This window comes from Melanerpes formicivorus, unplaced genomic scaffold (assembly GCF_026170545.1).
Source record: "Melanerpes formicivorus ecotype bairdi unplaced genomic scaffold, bMelFor1.0.p_v2 SCAF_10, whole genome shotgun sequence".
In the NCBI taxonomy this organism is placed as follows: domain Eukaryota; kingdom Metazoa; phylum Chordata; class Aves; order Piciformes; family Picidae; genus Melanerpes; species Melanerpes formicivorus.
In genome coordinates, this window is record NW_027142362.1 from 17,102,938 (window position 1) to 17,122,965 (window position 20,028).

Consider the following 20,028-nt stretch of genomic DNA (forward strand, 5'->3'; position numbering starts at 1 on the left):
GCCACAAGGACAATTCCAATCTTACATACCAGTATGCTTATATTACTTGTCTACACCAAAAGTTCAAGAAATCCCCAGTAGAAACCATTCACAGGATAGAAGTAAAAAAGCAAAATTAACCCAAAATTCAAGAAGAACCCAGCCACCCAACTGCTACAGCATTAATGCACCTGGTAATAATGTACAACTGATGATTTGACTTCACCAATCTTAGTTTGGGTTTTATGCAGCCTACACAAATACACATTAAGGCTGCAATTCATTAAAAATGGTGCACACAACTCAGAAGCAGTATTACATGTGATTTGCTACCCAGAAAATGCTACAAAATACAGTTCAAATGAATAGTTCACGTTCACTGTTCTCAGGGACACAATAAATACCAATACCACATCAAGGACATTTTGTCCATAAGAAGTTGTGGAAGAATACAGGAAAGCCAGCATATTTGTCCGAATCAGGAATCATTTACATGGTATGTTCTGATAAATCACCACAAAGAGACTAACTGCTTGCATTTATTCATGCATCTAAATACACTGCTAAGCGCATGCATAGCTTTTTTAATGGAAAACCAGTTGTTACTGATTTTCTATGACTGTGCATCACAGGTGTAGTTCTATTAATTCTCTGTGGTTTAAACAGATTCAAACTCAGAAGAGCAGATAAAAGGGAGAGACACATAAGGGAAATGTACCTCTGTGTAAACATTCCCATAGGCAAACAAACTATAGCAAAATTATCTGACTGGAACACACAAGTACATAAATTAGCTGAGAAAATTTTGTAGGTCTATCAAAGTGTCAATGCAGCAATGTACACTCCAAATATCTCAAAATAATAGTAGAACATGACTAATAATTTGAATTAAAACACGTAGAGATTACCAAATATCTGGTAAACTGATTATCACAATATCACCAAGGCTGGAAGAGACCTCAAAGATCATCAAGTCCAACCTGTCGCCACAGACCTCATGACTAGACCATGGCACCAAGTGCCACATCCAATCCCCTCTTGAACCCCTCCAGGGATGGTGACTCCACCACCTCCCTGGGCAGCCCATTATCAGTATTCTACTTTCATTAGACTTTAACTTATACCCAAATCTTATAAAAGTTCTTGTTATTAATTACAACACGTGCATAAAATTGCTACATTTAATGCTCTCCATGCTAACATCCCTTTAGCAAACAGTCACAGAGCTTCATTGGATTGGTACCGCTAGGACCAACAAATTCTGGTGATGACTACTTGAAGAATCCATTTTGAAATAAATGTTAAGGTATGATACTTAATCCAAACAAATATAAGCAAACAACAACAAATACAAAAAAGGGGAGTATCTATTGTGGGTCCTGTAACTTTACAGACTACAATACCTCCTGCTAAGAAGAATCTCTCACAGTTTAGTGTTGAATAACGCATCTGTGTCAGGAATAAATTTAGGGAAAAAGACACCTTTTCAAGTATAGAAACCCAAGAAGACTTCACTTAATTCTTGGGTTATAAACATTTGATTCAAGATTGAAGAAATTTTATAGGAGGAAAAATATCCACAGGTATTTATTGCATTGAAGAAAATGTCTCTGCTGTCTGTGTGCTTGTCTACAAACCTGTTAGCAACAGAAAACTGAAACCAAAACCTGCTGGGAAGTAAACTATACCAGACTGATAAAAAATTAGCTACCTGTTCACAACCATAAGACTGACAATTCAGTGAGTAAAAGATATATTAATGGTGCCAATTAGACCTCAACAGATCTCCCAGACAAAAGCTACGACCTAAACCAAATCATGGCTAACTTTTTTTTTTGTTTTCAGGGATCAGAGGGTCCCCAAGGGATACAAGTATAAAAGAAGTAATGTCAGGAGTGTAATCCTTTATAATACTAAGACAATGATGCTGAGGAAAGTTTTGAGCCAATTAAGAAAAGAGATACATCTTATTTACTTTATTGAGTTAAGCTTAACTGATTTTGAACTATCAGAATTCAACGGTGAATGAGGATTAATTAACCAAAGAACCCCAAATCTTGTATGGACGAGCAGAGCTGCTACTAGCATGGACTCAGTCAATGAATAAATAACTACCAAAGCAATAAAATTCTTTAACTTTTTTTTCAGTTATAACTGGAATAGCTTCTTGTATTTTCCATACTCAACTACTGAATCCTGATTAAACAGGCTTTCTCCCAAGCATAAAATTACTAATAGCTTTGAGACTTTTTTCTCTTTGAGGAAGAAAGGGTTTTTTTCAAAAAGGAACAACAGATGCAATTACTTCATTTTTAAACATCACTACAAAGTCTCTTTTAACAGTGGCCTCATTATTAATCTCAGCACTGCTAGTGGACTGCAAAAAATGTTAATTCCTGATATCCGCACCATCTGGAACTCTTGACCTAATCAATTTTTCATAAACCTCACAAGCCTGCAGACATCATTTACCACAAGCTCCAGGTCTCAAGACACTGCATAAGAAATACATGCTTAGAATGAATCCTCTTCAATCACCTTTGCAAGACACATAATTGATTTTATTCCTAACCTTTCCTCAGTTGCCAGTTACACTGTGCTCTTAACACTCCTGGAAACATGGCTCCATTGCTTTGCATAGAAATTCTGTCTTCAAAAACTAATCCTCACTATAGTCCTGCCTGAGCAAGAATTTCAAGGGAACTTCTCTCACTCTTCAAGCTGTGAACGTGTTCAAGTACTTTGCTGAACAGGGCATGACCCTGACAAAGGGGTACCAAAATTTAAGTGGCATACAATTCATCACAGCTGATGTTACAAAGTTAAAAATTATAAACTTCACTAGTGACTGTCATGATTACCAAACAGGATGACTACCAGGAAAATTATCACAACACTCACACAATCTTTTCCCTTAAGCATAAACATCCTTTGTAATTAAGACAGATTAAAGTAAAAACAAACAATCAAAAACAAAAATCTTTTTTAGAAATCCCCAAAGGAAAACTGGGATAGCACTGTAATAGTTGCTGTAATACCACAGAGTGCCAGGACATAATCCTATATTTTTCTTTTTCTCAAACATACAACTGGAAAACACTGCTTTTGGTCTCTGACTTGGCCTGAAAACTCATCTGTTGCAAGTCCTCCAAAGCCATCTACAAAGAATTCATCACATACAGTGCGGACATAAGATGACAGAAAAACTTATCACCTATGACGGCACACACAGCAGCTCTATGACATACAAGCCACGTGGAAAAAGAGGAATAGTAAGAATGAAAGAACATGTTCCCACACACCCCCCAGATTGCTAATTAAATATCCATCCCGCTCATAGCCTAACTTTCTGTGGGATTGGTTTCATGAAAGATCCGGACTGAAGCATACTTGATTCTTCCACCCACTGGCAGAAGGTTGTTATCCAGGCAGAGCCGTATATGATTAACTGGTAGAAGGCACATGCCTGGACACACCTTGAATTACACACAGACCAGACACCAGTCACCACCCTTTGACAATGTTTTAAAATTAGATTTTTAGAAGGAGTTGAAAACTTGTTATGCCCCAGCCCTTTTATGAAAAGGGACAGCATTTCTCCTGAATTTTAGTATTGTCATTAAAAAAATGTATAATGGTTTGCATAAAGTTTAGTCAGCTCTTGCTGTTTTTAGATATGACACACACCAGATGGTTTTGTCCTTCCTTATGATGTAGAATACCACATTTATTTCCCAATCCTCTCAACCAATGCATTTACAACTCAGCCATTGCACAGATATTTGTGCAATGCCTATAGGAAAACTTGCATCTAATCAAAGCAGCAGGATCTGGCTAATGTCATCTTTTTCCTAAATCCTGAGTTGCCAGGAATGAAACCCCATTTCTGACAGTTTTAAATCAGTGGCAATTTGGCTTTCATCATCTTTATCTGAGCCAGGACTTCACCTTGATATTCCCAGTGCTGAACCTCTACTTTTGCTTGCTTGCTTTCAATGTCTCCCTAATGAAGTCTCCAATAGATTCCATTAGGCTGATTGTTTTTCAGGTCATTTCCTCATTTTCCTTTAGATCCATGGCCAAATCCTCTTAAAGCAAACAATGTTTCAAGCAATGGCGTTCACTTCTTGCTTTTCTGAAATTTTGCCAATCTGTTTATTATGAAGTAGAAATTTCTTCCTGACTTAAAGCAGCAGCATTAGAGTTTTCTACCAACATCACTTTGACCTCCAAGAACCAACTGCTTATCTTTTACAGAGATGTGAAAGTTCTACACATTTTAAATTGCTTACTAGGTATCCCCAGCTTTTCTTCAACAGCGAGAACTCTGTCCAGAAACTTCAGCGAGAACAGTGCTATAGTTCTATGAGCACTGGAATTTGTTCTTTCAAGTTCTGAAGTGTTTCTCCTAAACCAAAATACAGCTTCACCAACTCTTTAATGCTTATTTAGCAGCTGGAAACAGCTGCAGATGTTACCTTTTGATCTCATCTGCTCTCAATCTATCCTTAAAACGAACAGTTGCCTATATGGCTGGAGACACACCAACTGTCATTCTTTCCAAGGACTAACAGACTTCTGTGCATCACAATACTGACTTCTGGCAACATGAAAAAATTTTTCCAAGTAACTCCTGAATTTTTTTGGTACACTTTGTCTTGTCTTGTAAACATGTATTTACTGCTTCTTCTTTCCTCAACTGCCTTTTGGAAAATCATAAAAGAATTAGTGTTGGGGTGGATTTTGTTTGTTGTGTTTTGTTTTGTTTAAGCAGAATCTACTGGAGTGAGAATGACAAAATTAAAATTAGCCTATCGAATCTCTGTATTCACTACTAATGTGAAAATGGTGACTAGAAGGAGCCATGCTTAACAAGTAATGTTTATTATTCACCTTTTAAGTAAGCGTGATGTTGAGGTAGTTTGTTAGGATTGTGAACAAAGAAGATGAATTGTACTTGGTAAGATTCCTGGATTGATTCTCACTGAGACTAAGGTTCCTTTAAAGCCTCTTATTGAGGAATATAATAATATTGATGGAATTGTGTGAAGAGAAGTTATTACACCTAAAAATTACTACTAATCTTATTTTCTTCTGAGTAAATTACTATGATTGTTTACATTTGTTTGAACCCCAAGCATGACTTTACTTAGTTATTAACCACTTTTCATATGATCAGAAACTGGTTTCTACCATTGCAAATAAAGAATCGTGACATTAGCTGTCTCTCCTAGTATTCCTTGTGCTCACCTGACAATTAGAAATGGTGGTCATTCAGAAATAAAAGGTGCGACGCAACTGAATGTTGTGTCTCTGCTGACTTGGTCTTACTAGAGATAATTCCCAATACCCCTGTGCCAGCTCGATACATTAGGTATTTTCTTATTTCCAGTATTGGAATGGGATGATAATGGAACTGCTTATCATGTTGCTTTGCTTCACTTCAGCTTTGTTAATTTCCTGAACCACAATAAAACAGCTGAACAAACATCTCTGTTTCTTTTGTTGATCATTCTTAATTAGTGGTTTATTTGGTAATGCATTGGTCTTCCCAGTGCAAACATGTCACTAATAACCATGCATCTCAGTGAGTGTAACACAGTAGAGTATTTGGTGTATGCTCTATCAGGAAGCCTGAGGACACTACTGAATACTTAAACTAAAAATATTACATGATCAGCTCAGTACCTGAAAACTGGATGAAATGGAACCACAGAGCAAATTATGTAATTGCTTCATGTCACAAGCAGGGTATGCATGTGCTATCCTTAATGGCACGGAACTACAATGTCACTTTAATGTGACCATCTCCTGGCTCCTCCACAGAGAATCTGTGCCTGAGGTCCCCAGCATCAAAATACACAAGCAAACACTTCATAAAATTATTTTGAATTCAATAGATTGGCTCAAACAACATTATTCTACCATTCCAGCAAATAATGTTCCATTTAATGAGGAAATAAGAAAAGTATTTTAAAATTTACTCTGTGTCCTTGTGCTTTTCTAGAGGATATTGGCTCATAGCTAAAATCAAAACAGTTGGTGCCCCTGGCTAGAATACTTCACTATCACCTGCTCATTCAAGCATGAAATAAATCTCAGCTTTCAAGTACCTACAAGCAAGAGTCCAGTACATGTTTGAAATGCTTTATTCATGTACAGATGTTAATATACCTTCATGCACTGAACATTATCAAATTTGTTCTTTCTGAAGCAACTGCTTCAAATTAATTTCAAAAGCATACTGAAATTATCACATTAGAAGAAAGAAGAGATAATTCCTTAGAGGAGATAATTTCTCATGGTAAAGCTACTAACGACTTGGGAATAAAGTGCAGCATTTCCACATGTTTTTAGTATTGCTTCTGCTATTTCAACTTATATTAAAATATCAGGTTTTCTACTGCTGTATTATCTTTTACCTGTGATGACTTATGTATTAGTTGGTATATATATAAAAGAAAGTTCTAAAAGACCTTTCTAATTTTTGATGAAGTAGTTTCTGTCTGACAGAAGGATTTTTCCTTTAAGTAAAAAAAATGTTAAAAGATCTACTCCCACCACCAAGTCACTTTGGGAAGAAATCGCATTAAAAATTTAAACAATCATTATTGCTGCAGTCAAAAATCAATGATGGTTGGAAGTGTTAATTTATTGACTTCTGATTCACCTCACTCTCTTCTGTCTGCCAAACAGGTGGGATGCGATATCTGCAGAAAATTCTGTCTCTTGATAAAACCTCCCCCACAACCCACATGCTGAGAAAATAGTATCTGTAACCCATGAAGAAACGGATTGACAGCTTCAGGCAAAGACACACAGACAAACCCTTAATTTAATGCTCTCATGCTCCACTTTCACATGTCTCATTTAGAAGAAGTTTTGAAAGAGAAACAATGTAGCTGCTGTCAGTGATATAATTGCTGAGTTAGTGCCTTAAATAGTGCTGCTGTCCTTTCAGCAGTGATGAATAAGAAGTGATACAGAGGGAACAATCGAGAAAGCTACAGATCAAATGAGAATAGCAATATGTGTCACACATACCAGTCCCCTACTATCCATTGTCTTTCAACGATGCAGTGAACATTTGCTTTACACTCCTGATTACTGAGTAATTCCCTCAACTTTTGACTCACAGGTTCTGAGTCAGCTCAGTGAGCCCTGCTAGTAATCCATCCACAGCAGTTTACCTGCAGGAAAGCTTGTAGCAAAATTACAGTCTTGACTTGTAACAGCAGGGCATTTGTTTAGTTACTCAGCACAGCCACTTTTGTGCACCACATCTCATTTCCAGAACGGCAGTGGTGGCAAGTGGCCGGGCAATTCTATTAATCAACTTAAAATGTCTGCATCCCCCACAATCAGATCATAACAGTGCTGTACTCAAAATGAAAGATAATCTCTGACATGGGGGCAGGGGGATCGGGAAATGTTTTAAGAAGTGATATTACATAAAAGCAACCACCAGGAGTTTACAAGAATTTCCATTCTTAATTAAAGATTTTATGAGACTTGGAACACATTCCTGTGCCTTATTATACATCAGAGCACTTAAAAAAAAATTCCAAGCCTTACATTATTACCATAAAGAGGCAGGAAAATCAAGTAAGTTTTCTTTAGAAGAGAGATCTATTTACACAATGACTATTGTGATTTACAAACAATTACAGAGACTTATCTTAATACACAGATTTTATTCCACCCTTTTCAGTTGTTTGTGAATAGCTTTCAAGATGTACTAACATAAATGACCTGCCTCCTAAATTCATTGCTTCATTTATATGCTCAGCATGTTTGAGACAAATATTAAAATTCTTAAGAAATTCAGTAAGAGCTTGCTATGCCAGAAGAAAAAAAGCATTAACACAACAGCAATAAGAACACATTCATTCACATTCCCTTTTAAGTGAATTATTAGCTTAAAAACAAAGATTAAAAAAAAAGAAAAGAAAAGAAAAGAAAAGGGGTGCAAGAAAATCAAGACATCTGATACTGGTAATGAAACAGGATAAGGAAAGTTCATTTCTAGGTAACATAGTACTTCCAGGTGTAGAATTCATGTTAAATTCTTTAAAATGTGTTTCTATCTAATAAGTAATGCAACAAGTTTCAAGAACAGCTTTCCAGAAAATAGGCTATGAACCATGTCTAAAAAACAAATTAGCTCATCCATCATATGTAACCATTTATTTGGTAATGACTTAATGAATTTAGCTTAACTATGGTAGGGCTGAGCATGATGCTGTAATTACTGTGGGAATTACTGTAGCCCTCAATCTGTCTTTTAGATGTTTATAGCATGGAACAAGAAGCTCAGTACAGTCTGAACCAGTGCCCAAAGTAAAAAAATTCTGGATCTAGGCCTATGATCTGAGAGCTATTAAGGAAGTATCCTTACAAACTTCTGCCAGCACACACCGCTCCACTAATATTTCAATACTGTCTTTCCCACAAGAGTAGGCAAGGATACGCAGCAGAGGAAGAACTAAAAGCCCTACAGAAATCTTGAGAAGAAAATGCAAAGAACATTTATTCTGCCTGATCACAAAGTAGGAAAGAATGCTTTTGGAGTAATTTTGTTAGAATGGAATTAACTTTAAACTGAACATCCTACTACACCAGGTTTACATCAAAGTTTTTGAAGAAAAATAGTGTTCTGTTACTAATGTTGCAGTTGAGAGATAATAAAGCTAAGAGTGAGGCAAGAATGACAGAGGTCAAATAAATTTCTTCTGTGGTACAACACCAATACAGAGCATATTCTTATAATTTGGCCATGTCTGTGGAGGTTTACTTGACAGGATTATTTTTCAGTTATGGTATGTCTCACTTTCAGATGTTCTACTGATGATGTCAGCGATTACTGCCATATGTAAATTACCATCTGTTTTTTCTAACTCAGGATAGGGCAATTTAAAAGTAAATCCAAATAATTCTGTTTTATGTATGCTAAATAAATAAATAAATGGTTCAATCCCTCCTTAGTTACCAGTCCATGAAACTCTCAAAGATTCTCATGCTTCATAAACTGAAGGGTTAAGGCTGATGTTTTAAGGGTAAATACAGTCAAGGTGACACATCAATGTTCAGGACAATCAATGGAAGCCCCACCAATCTTGGCTTGCAGATGTCAGTATGTCAGTGGCAGAAATGATGTTTCCTTACATGCTGGTCCCAGGAAAGTCAAAGATGGAAACATTTCTTTCATTGGGTCATATCTAGTGCTCCTTGTCTATAAATGATGATTACAGTAACCGTAATTTGATGCCTGAGCACACATTGGTTACCTATTTCATTTCCTGGCCATACAGAATGTCTTTGAGACAATGATCAGATTATCACAGTAGATTATAGAGTTTGAAAAGGACCTCCAGAGATCATTGGGTCCAACTTCCCTGCCAATGCAGGATCACCCAGGGTAGTCCGCACAAGAATGCATCCAGACAGGTTTTGAATGTGTCCCGAGAAAAAGACTCCACAACCTCTCTGGGCAGCCTGTTCCAGTGATCCCTCACCCTCACAGTAAAGAAATTTCTCCTCATGTTGAGGTGAAAACTTCTGTGTTCAAGCTTGCATGTGTTGTTTCCTGTCTTATTATTGCACACCACCAAAAAGAGGTTAGCCCGCTTAATAAAAAAGTATTAAGGTGTCAGAAAGGCCAACCTGTCAAGCATATCTAAAAGTTGTTCTTCTTGACAAATATTTTGAGCTTCTGAATGGTATTTCACTGCTGTGACTCAGGAATTTATAAGTAATAGCTATGTAACAGCACTCCTCTCTCTCACAAGACTACCAGAAGATTCCCCTGAGTAAGACCAGAAATTTGATTCCAACAAGTCAAAAGAAAAGAGAGTTCTTCCTTGACAATAGTCAGCCAAGAAACAGTGTGAAAATATCAAGATGTTTGTTTGGGTTTTCTCTCCTCTTGCTTAAGCAGTCAGAGATCTGCAAGGGAAAGTTCCATTCATATTGTATCACATGGGAAAATATCACAATGCTAGGATTAGCTGTACTACTCAGTTGGGCAGGGGGAAAAGAATGCTCTACAGGGCTACAAAACCCCTAAAGATAGTTTCTACTATGCTCTATTAAGGGTCTTCTTCTAGAGCCCAACAGAACAGAATTAGTTCTATACACATATGCACATATATGCAAGTATGCACACAAGAGGAAATTCACAACTTCGAGCTTACAGGTCTTTAACAATGTAGGAAAGATAACAATTACAAATGGAAGAAATGGTTCAGGTCTAAAAAACCCTCTGTAGTGTTTTCTGAAAGCAAAACAATCTGTATCTTTCCAGGCATGAATGAAATCAGTTTACCTACATAGACAGCAGCATTCATTTTCATATAAGTTGTTAGGTGTATTTTGTTTCGGCCAGAAAGAGAAGCTTGTCTTTAAATGCAAAGTGTGCATAGACCGGATTAATGTCTGAATCAAATCTGCTGAAGTTTGTTGTTAATTCCTTTTCCAGATTTTCAACTAATTATGCTTTGGACTGTAACTGTTCTTAAGCCCCTTGCAGTGGGTTACATTTGTGTAGCAGGGATTGTGACACCTGAACCTGTTCAAAACTGAATGATCATTTAAGATATTGACAAGTTCACTTTGTTGCTCTGGTTCTTGTAGACAAGTCATATACTACAGAGAGAATAGGCACTATGAAAATAGAAAGGAATGGGAGCTCATGACAACAGGGTCCTCAGCTCCTGTGCACTTACTCCTGGTCTTGCAATTCAGGACACTGTGTGAAAAACAACTATTTCAAGCATCAACTCATAAACCACCAGTCATAACGAGCAGATGCTGTAGTGTACAAAGTGTCAAGACTTAAAGCTGCTCAGACTCCTTTATGCATCTTAGCAGGTAGAACATGATGTTCACCTCAAATTCCAAATGGAAGCACTACACATAGGTGATTAAATAAACTCAGTATGTATAATAAAAATTATGTCAAAACCACCTCTGAGGATATTGTGCAGTGTCTTCTATGGTTCATGCTAACTGCTTTATGAAGAAAGCTAAACAGTATCTAGTATTCAAATATTTTTAGAGCTAAATAGTATCCACATATTTAAATCAAAATTTTGCTTTGATAAACATCTATATTATATTAACTGCAGCAAAACTTCCTGTTATCTGAACAAATACTAGGCAAGAACTGAAATTAATGAAGTCTTACGAACCAGATCCTATTCACTTACAGTTGTTGCAAGTTCTGTGTTAAATCATATATTGTGTACTTTTATTATTAGATTACAACTTTCACATTAAAATGCAGATCAAATTAACATTTATGCTACATGTGAAGTTCAGTGCCCTTTGCCCACACATTTTGTTAGTAAGACTGAATTTTTTTAAAGGCTGATAGGAAACAACGCAAACAAAATTTGGAATTGTACCATTAGATTTTGCATTTTCACAAAACTGTGATTCTCGTACATTTGCACACCTTCACTGACCCCTGTACTCATCCAAGTAGCACTGACAGTACTGATTCATGGCCAACGTGTACAAGAGGAGAATTCAGCTGCAACAACTAAAACTTCAGGGAAGATGAAACTGTCTTTTCAAAGATCTATTAGGCATACTGTTAAACAATCTCTAAAAGGCTACTTGCCTGACAAGGAGTGAAGAATAAAGATATGCTTAGCAAGACATGGGGACACAATATTCCTCAAGATGGCCTGCTAGTTGCTGAAAGATTTCTCATGTTCAATGTATCTAGTCAAACCAATGATTTTCATGCTAGTGATGATCACAAAACACCAGATTAGGAGTGGGAGGGAGGAAACCTTGATTAAGTATTGTTTTGAAATTAGGAGTTCAGGCTTCATGCATCCTGCATAGCATCATGTTTACCCTACTTCATCTTTACTCTCCATTTCCTCATCACACAGGCTACCCATCTGATGCCAACCTAGCTATAGCACTGTCTCAGCCACAAAAGGTAGCAGATGATGAGGATGAATGCTCCTGAACACCTCTGAGAGAAGGAAGTTGAACTCTCGCCCTCTATCAAGTCTGACTCTGGAAGGAGGTACTAGTTAGGTCTTCCAGCTACAGATGAAGAAAGTCATGTTTGTTTTCTAAGAAGCACACAAAAGAAGTTTTAGTCTTGGCTGCTGCAAACATGGTGTAAATTGCAAAGCTATGCCACCTTATTTCTCTCCTGAATGGAAAAGTGATGATACAGTGAAGTTTCACTGATTTCATGCCAACAACATCCTTAACAACAAATAAAAACCAGAACACAATTATATACACAAAACAATTAAAAAGCGAGAGTCAATGGTTCTTTAAGAATTATAAAGGTGACAATATAATCATTGGGATTTTTATACTTTTCAATTTATTTTACAAAGTTCTGCAGCACTGAAATACAGGGAGCACATGGTGGCAAGAAAAACAGCTTCCCATTGACTTCATAATCTATCATGAACTGACACTTTTATGAGCAGAACTTTTAAAAATACATGTCCATAAACCAATTAAAATATTCAGAAAAAATACACAGAATAGTTGAGGGAGCATAAAACTACAATACAGGTTCCTTTAAAAAATGTTTTCTCACTTATTTCCCCTGTCTTCAATTCACTGTCTGTCCACCAAGGGGAAAATCTTAACCGAGTAATTTCCTAGTGAAATAATATTTATGTAGCCAAGGTTCTGCAGCTGGAGCAAGGAAATACACAAGATTATCAGGTGGTCTCTTACAACACAGGACAAAGAATTACTATATTACTAATAGTAGGCACAGTATATTGTTTTAATCATGTAATTTTCAAACCTAGCCATATGAACATAATAAAGAAGAAAACATCTTGCTGCCTACAAAAACCTACAAGCTAAAATGAATTGATAAAGTAACATGCCATTTTTCATATTCCCTCTGCTATATCAACTGGAAAACTAAGAACACTAGAGTTTAAAGTGCTTGGCATATGGATCACAGTGCTAAAACATCCCATGCTGTACTTTTACTGCAGAAATTAATTTCCAGGTAAGAACACAACATTGCTTTTATTTTACTTATTAACAAGGATAATTGGTAGGCAGCACTGCTGCTGCTGCTGCTCTAGACTTGTTATTTATACGAATCTCTGATGACCACATGTGCATGCAGTGGTGACAGAAATATTTTCCATATGAGCCACTGCACATTTTAGGGTCCCTCTGTCTGGACAAGGTGAGTTCATCTATCCTTATCTGTGCTCAGTAACAATAAACCAGGAAGTTAAAAACCTCAGTGACAACTAGAGGGCAATGATCAGCTTCCAGTTGCTCTGATCATCAATCCACTTAAATTCCCTCAGCCTCCGCTGAAAACCTTTCCCTGCTTTAATTAGATCAAAGGCAGCACAAGATTTCATTAAAAGACATTTACTTGAATCAAAAATATTAAAACTGCTCTTTTAAAAACACACTGAATGCAAAATATAGTTTGATTCTGGACATAAGAGCTACAGAGTATGTCAACTATACTCTGTTGGACATGGGTTTTTTTCTGGTTCCCTTTCACTTTTTTAATCAGGAAAAGTAATTGCTCTGGACTTTATTAGGCTACTATAAACTTAAGACAGAGCTAACAAAAGACAAACCTCTAAAGCAGAATCACTGTTTTCAGAAGATTTACTTAAAAGAAGGCATTTTGTGGAACAAAACTATCCAATGATTCCTTTAAAATGTGTAACTGTACCTCACATTTCAGTTAGAGGAAGGGAGAATGTGTATCAAATGTGGTTTCTGCTAATACTTTCATTAGGTGGAATATTTCGTATCCAATAGTCTTGTGCTTGAAGAATTATTTCCTACGTGATATACGAGTAGCTGAAATTTTCTGCTTTGGTATGAAGTAAGAACTTGATGAAAAACTGCTCTGATGAGAATAAAAATCTGGAAAACTGCTTTTCATAAATCAAGCAGCAACTTCTAAGAGCACAGTGAGGGCTGTTCTAGTCCATCACTTAAAATTTCTCATAGTAGGAATGCATACAGTCCTCCTTTAATGATATGACATGCATTATTAAAACTATAAAGCTCTTTCTGCCCTGCCACATGCTAAACATCACATGTATTTGTACAAAAAGAATGTTATTAGAGTAATGGAGCTTGGAGTTTATTTTATATACTCATATCCCCAAAATATATCCTTTGTGAAAACTTTTTCAATCATGCACATTTTTTGTAGAAAATCTGAACAGCACACTACTATCCACTTCAGCAAAGGGTATTGTGTTTCTCTCCATCTTAGCAAAGAAAAATTCACACACTAGTCATTTCTCACAGAAAGCATACTGAGTAGCAAAGTGAAAGAAGTTAACTTTCAGTTTACCCTCTTAGTACCTTTAGGCTTTTGCATAATAACAATAAATAAATAAATTAAAACAAACAAACCAACAAAACGAAACAACAAACCAAACACAACCACATAAACCAACACCCCCATCCCCTGCAAAGTAAAATGACCCCCCCCCCAACTAAACCAAAACAAAACAATAGCTTTTTGCACACAAAGCAAACAATGCAATTCTAAAATGTCTAGCAACACAAAAATCACAATCTGTCTTACTAGCTTAGGAAGAAAATCCAACTCTGACACGACAATTTTTGACAAGACATTATACTTTGCTTACCTCACCGCCAGGTCTTGCTAACACTGCTGTTTGAAAGCAGAGCAACGTTAGTATCAGGTAGCTGACAAACATTATTACCCAAACTTAAAGCTACCCTGGAGGAGAAAACCCTCTGCCAAGAACTAACAGCTAGCAGATGCACTTGTGTCTCAGTAACACAGCCCTTTGCTCTCTAGGTACAACTCTTTCTCCCTCTCCCCCTTTCTACCGAACTCACTGTACGACCAGGAGCTTTGCTCTCAGCCACTGCTCTGAAGACAACTGGTAAGTTGATCTCTTCATGTAATGACTTCTCCCTGCTGGGGGAGGGGGCTCAGCCAGCAATGAGCTGGGGGGCTGTAGTTAGTAAAAAGCAAAGAAGGGGAGGGACAGAAATGGTCACTGCCAAGTTAAGCATCTGCTGTGATTCATGGAACAAGCTAAACGGTAACCTTTAATGCACGAGGAGGTTTGGCAATGCATTATTGACTTAGGCAGGCATGATTGGAGAAACAGGCTAAAACTGCTTGGAAAAGATGCCTGTTGATGGTTAGACGGCATGTGCTACTTAAAGGTACAGCACCTCCTTTTATTAAAGACTAATTAAATCCAATCAGGAAGCAGCCTATGGTTTTACAGTCACCCCTACATCAGCACAATCCTGCAACCTGAATGGCCTCATCCTGCCAGAGAGTTGGTCAGAATCTGCTAGCTCTGCTTCCTCTTGACCCACAGGGAACCCAAGTGTTCACTCATTCCCTAGAATGTCACAAATGCTTTCCAAAATTGATCTCCACCCTTTAGAATAATCCTGGTGCATGATATGGATGCAATCTTCCTTTTTCATTTTATAGCCGAATAAAAGATTTTGATTTATAATAATCCAATAGCACAAGCCTTGGAAAATGAAATCTTTTCTCTCAGGAAATGAGTAAGATCTATTTTCAAGTAAATACAACAGTAGTGACAGCCTGGTACAAAGGTGAATTATCACACCTCACAAGCAGATCACTGAGTATTTGTCCCCAAAAATGTGTGAAATTGCAAACAGAGCTCTAGAATTTGGAGGGCTTCCCTTTAATTGAGTCTGTCTGATTGTAATCTTTAAACAGACATTTTCTTATGGTAAAATAAGTAACATAAAAATAAAGACTATGAGAATTTTGAACCCAAATGATTTATACATTCAGCAACAGGAGAGAACTGGTTTATAAGTTTATAACATATAAAGGATGCTCCAGTTCTATATTCCCTTTCCTTCCCTTTCTCATTTTACTTCATAACTTCCTCCAACTTTACTGTTGCCTATTGAAGTATTTTATGATGGGAATCTGAGATTTTATGTCTTTCTTAAAGCTCCAATCCCTGAAGTGAAGAAATCACACTATATTCTCATCTTTCATGTAAATACTTATTGCTTATCCTTATGGTTGCAGGCAAAATCTCAAAAATATGACCCAAGAATAACCTGGTCTCTTATGTCAGACAGTAAACCACATGAACTTTTAATACAGGTATTCTGAAACACCTCAAGATTTTAGGAGGAGAGAAGTAAAGATTTTGTTGAAATGTACCATTACTCTGTATTGGATTTCTTTTTGTAGTTTGGTAAGCTTTGTATATACAGCTGAATATGTCAGACTTCTCAACCTATTTTTAAACTAGCTTTATCAACCATTCTTTTTCCTTGCTAAGAGAGAGGAAAGTAGAATAGAAATATTTCTATCTATTTAATATACCAACAAATCATAACATCGGACTACTTTTATGCATTAGGGAGCTTTCAGAATTATAATTAAATAGTCCAACCCCTAAACCAGTATAGAAAATTAGCATTCTCACTGCTGCTAAAAGTAAAAATACTGCTGTAATTGAATTGGACAGCTTGTTCTCCAGTATAGTAAAGTATTACCTGTATTACCTAGACATCGCTGTCACTAGACCTATTCCCTCTCAGGCCTTTCCTTTTATAGACTATCACTACTGTCCATAAAGAGTACTAGGCCAAGCAGGACTAGGGGTCTCAAAGAAGAGTCCCCCCCAGCGAACTCCCCTTGAGGGAACAGTACAAGCTTTAGGAGATTAAAAAAGCCAGTGTAAGAGTTTCAGTATGGAACTCATAAGTGGCTCTTCTGAGTGATCTGAATGATCGTAGGCAGCTGGCCAGAGTTGTAAAAATGGTGACTGACAGCCAAACCTGCAGTTTTTGAAAAACTGACACTCTAACCTTTATGGTACTTTCTGACAAAAGTAATCCAGAACATTCTACTACCACGCTGATCTCGCAAAAAAACCACCTCCCTTCAAGACCTAAATGAAAAGCATTTCCCTCCTTTTCTCAGGCAAGCTGAAGGTTTGCAAGTTACACCATTGTGCCACAGAGTTAAATGTAGAGCCGACATTAGAGGTACTTTGTACACTGGTTGCCTACAGCAGTCTCTGGACTGAAAATGTAAGGCCAAATAAACTTAAGGAAATTTTCCATCAAAACCCTGTCATGAAGCCAACCTGTCCTTCCATATTTTTCTGAAATATCCAGATACACCATAAAGGGAAAAAAGGATAGTGAACAAACTGCCAACTAAACCGGAGTTCAAAACTCTTCCAGCATGAGAGCTCCAGCTATGACACTTAAAACTACAGTACTTGAAAAAGTTTAAAAAGCATAGACCACTTCAGTGTAACAAAAACTCCAGTGAGGAAAGTTGCTTCATGTGGATTGAGGACTGTTACCGTAAACCAAAGCTTTGTCATTTTCTGCAGTTCCTCACAAAGTGAACAAATTCTTGTGAATACATATATAGCACAGGCACAAAACTGCCAATCCTCCCAGGTTTTAGTGACAGGTAGAGAAGAAAAATTTAAAAAATAGGAGTAACTATGATTTTAGTCTTTTCTCTGCTGATCATTCCAGAAAGCAGTATAGCTTCTGTAGATCATTTAGAAAGTCTACCAATATTAGGACGAGTTTCTCAGCACAGAAAATCGCACTATATTCCCAGCTAATAGATCATGTAACTGATTTTTTCCATATGCATTTCATTTTTCCTCTACAAAAACATACAGGCAGAATTTCCTGAAATTAAGAAGCTGTTGTTCTGTTCTCCGTGTTAAGACAAGAGATCTGCCCATATTTGCTACTATGCTTTGAAGATTTATCCAATTGAACTGGATGGTGTTGTGTATGTTCACAACCACAGCCTTTCTTTGCAGCACAAAGTAACCTGGGACTTAAGAGTATGCCAAGCTTCACTGCTGCAACCAAGAACAGAATTTCTCTGCGTGCCTCAATGATCACCACACTAAGAATTACAAAACTATCAGTGTACCAGAAGAATATCAGTTTATGAGTGAGGAGGTACTTCAGATACTAAGTTCTGCAGTAGAACATAGAGAAACCAAAATACCTTGCAATAGTAAAGTAGAAGGAATAAAAGATCTCTAATTCCAACAGAAAAGCACCCTTGGAAGTGTACAAGTGTGGTGGTTTTATGCTATGCCTTTAAATTTTAGCTGCAGATTTTGATCAGAAAAGTAGAAAAACATAAATAAATCACTATTTGGTGTAAAAAGGGAAACAAAAGATTATTCTAAACAAATTCATTGGGTAAATACCTGGAATAAGAGAAGCTGTACCATAACAATTCTCTTTTCTCTTCTGATCCCAGCTGTCTTGCTTCGCTTGGGAGAGATAACCTGCTTATCAGCTGGCCTTGGATAAGTCTAACCCACTGCTTCTCTATCCACTCCTCTCTCTTTTGGGACAGGGTTTGAGCGGGCAGTGGAACGGCTTTCCTGGTCTTTTTGACCAGGGGAGTTTTTGTGTTGTATGCTAATTGCACATATCTGTATAATATTGTAAATACTGTATATTTTGTACATATTCATTGCATTCCATTGTAGAGTGTAGGTTTTGCTTGTAAACACAGCTTCATTTGCTTCTAACTGAATTGATCTGGCAAAGTTAATGCTGGGGGGCAACTTCAACCCACCACAACAAATACAGCAAAATAATATCTAACTACTTTAGGTACATAAATTAGATCCAAAATCTGAAATTCCATACTTTTTTTAGAGCAGAAAAGGACATCAGAATCTTTTGAGGAGTGTTTCTATCTCTTCCTCTCAGAAATGAAAATATGCAAAATACATAGTGGACCCTTGGATATTATAGTTCTCATTTGTTCCTATGTGAACAAATGTAACTATCAGTCTCAAGGGGTTTGTAAATATCCACCACTTCATGAAGTTTGCTTATAGCTACCACCTGAGGAAATTGTACCTAAATCTTAAACAAGGACAAGTTTGTTAAACTTACAAAAAGCAATTTCTCTTCCAGGTCTCTCATCTTGTCATTCCACATGAAATCATGAGCACTTTGCTGAGGTAAAATCGCTCAGTTACTTTTTTTTGCTAAAGGTGTACCTATTTAGAAGTTAACCAAATTTCTACTTCCTATATCTTTAATGTTCGTAGAGCTCAACTCTCAAACTCTTAAAGACAGATAACATGAAGTATAACTACATAATTCAGGCTGAACTACCTTAGAACAAGACAGTGATGATTTCTGTGTAATTAAAAGTATTAATACCTACAAGTGATAATCATTAGACTAACTCCTATTTTGTCAGCACTGGTGTAACATCAATACTACTGAATTTGTGAGGAACCAGAAGGTTGACTGGAATGTCTGCTGGTACTCAGCTGAAGCACCTAAACCAATTAACTATTTAAAAGGGAAATGAAGGATAAAATAAGCCTAGTGCTACAGCATAACCTGTAAGTCTTTTAACTGTTTTGTTAAGTAAGCATTCATAACATTCTAATAAAGATAAACTATACTGAGCCCTATGAGAGTGGACTCCACACACTAAGCATCTGGAAAAGAGTCCCAGAGCCTCACGCATATTCCAGTGCACGTTAGCATTTTATCTTGGTTGGATTTGCAACTCCATTTAAGTATTTCAGATACTAGTGCTTTTCCAGGTAAATCACAGCATCTTATTTTTACTCTTTATTGAATTTTTTCATTAAGAAAGGAGCTGACTTCACATAATTTCTTGTCCAAAGAAACCTTTAAGCGGATAGTTATGCCCACAGAATTCCTTCTGAACAGGATATATTGAGTGTCTACCAAACAAACCTTTGCATCCTGTGGAAATGACATTACAAAGTTTCAAATAGGCATTCATATATAAATTGGTCAGCCCAGCTTACCTTACATCACTGGAAGTTTGTCAGTGCCTTCAATAATAACATGTTAGTCTTCATTATCAGCTTCTTTATCTCCTGTAACTGCTATGGTACTGGCAGTGCACACTGATTTTAAGCCACACACAGACCCTGAAAAGGAAATCTGAGCATTTCCCTCCTCTTCTCTCTACTCTTAACTTCTTAAAGCTCAGACTTTTGATTATAAAGCCAGGCTTTA

The 20,028-nt window shown here is 36.9% G+C and overlaps 1 protein-coding gene across 2 annotated transcripts in view; it reads right to left on the reverse strand.

Annotated features, from left to right (window-relative positions):
* The window catches only part of THSD4 (thrombospondin type 1 domain containing 4), a 255,995-nt gene that overhangs the window by 98,054 nt on the left and 137,913 nt on the right, over positions 1-20,028 (reverse strand). The window contains exon 1 of one of the 2 annotated variants that reach the window (XM_068143957.1): positions 14,619-14,879. The exons of the other annotated variant lie outside the window; for it this stretch is intronic. Within the exon in view, the coding sequence (XP_068000058.1) occupies positions 14,619-14,690 (72 nt within the window). The 5' untranslated portion in view covers positions 14,691-14,879. Of the gene's footprint in view, positions 1-14,618; positions 14,880-20,028 lie in introns of those variants that run through there. 2 annotated transcript variants of the gene reach the window in all.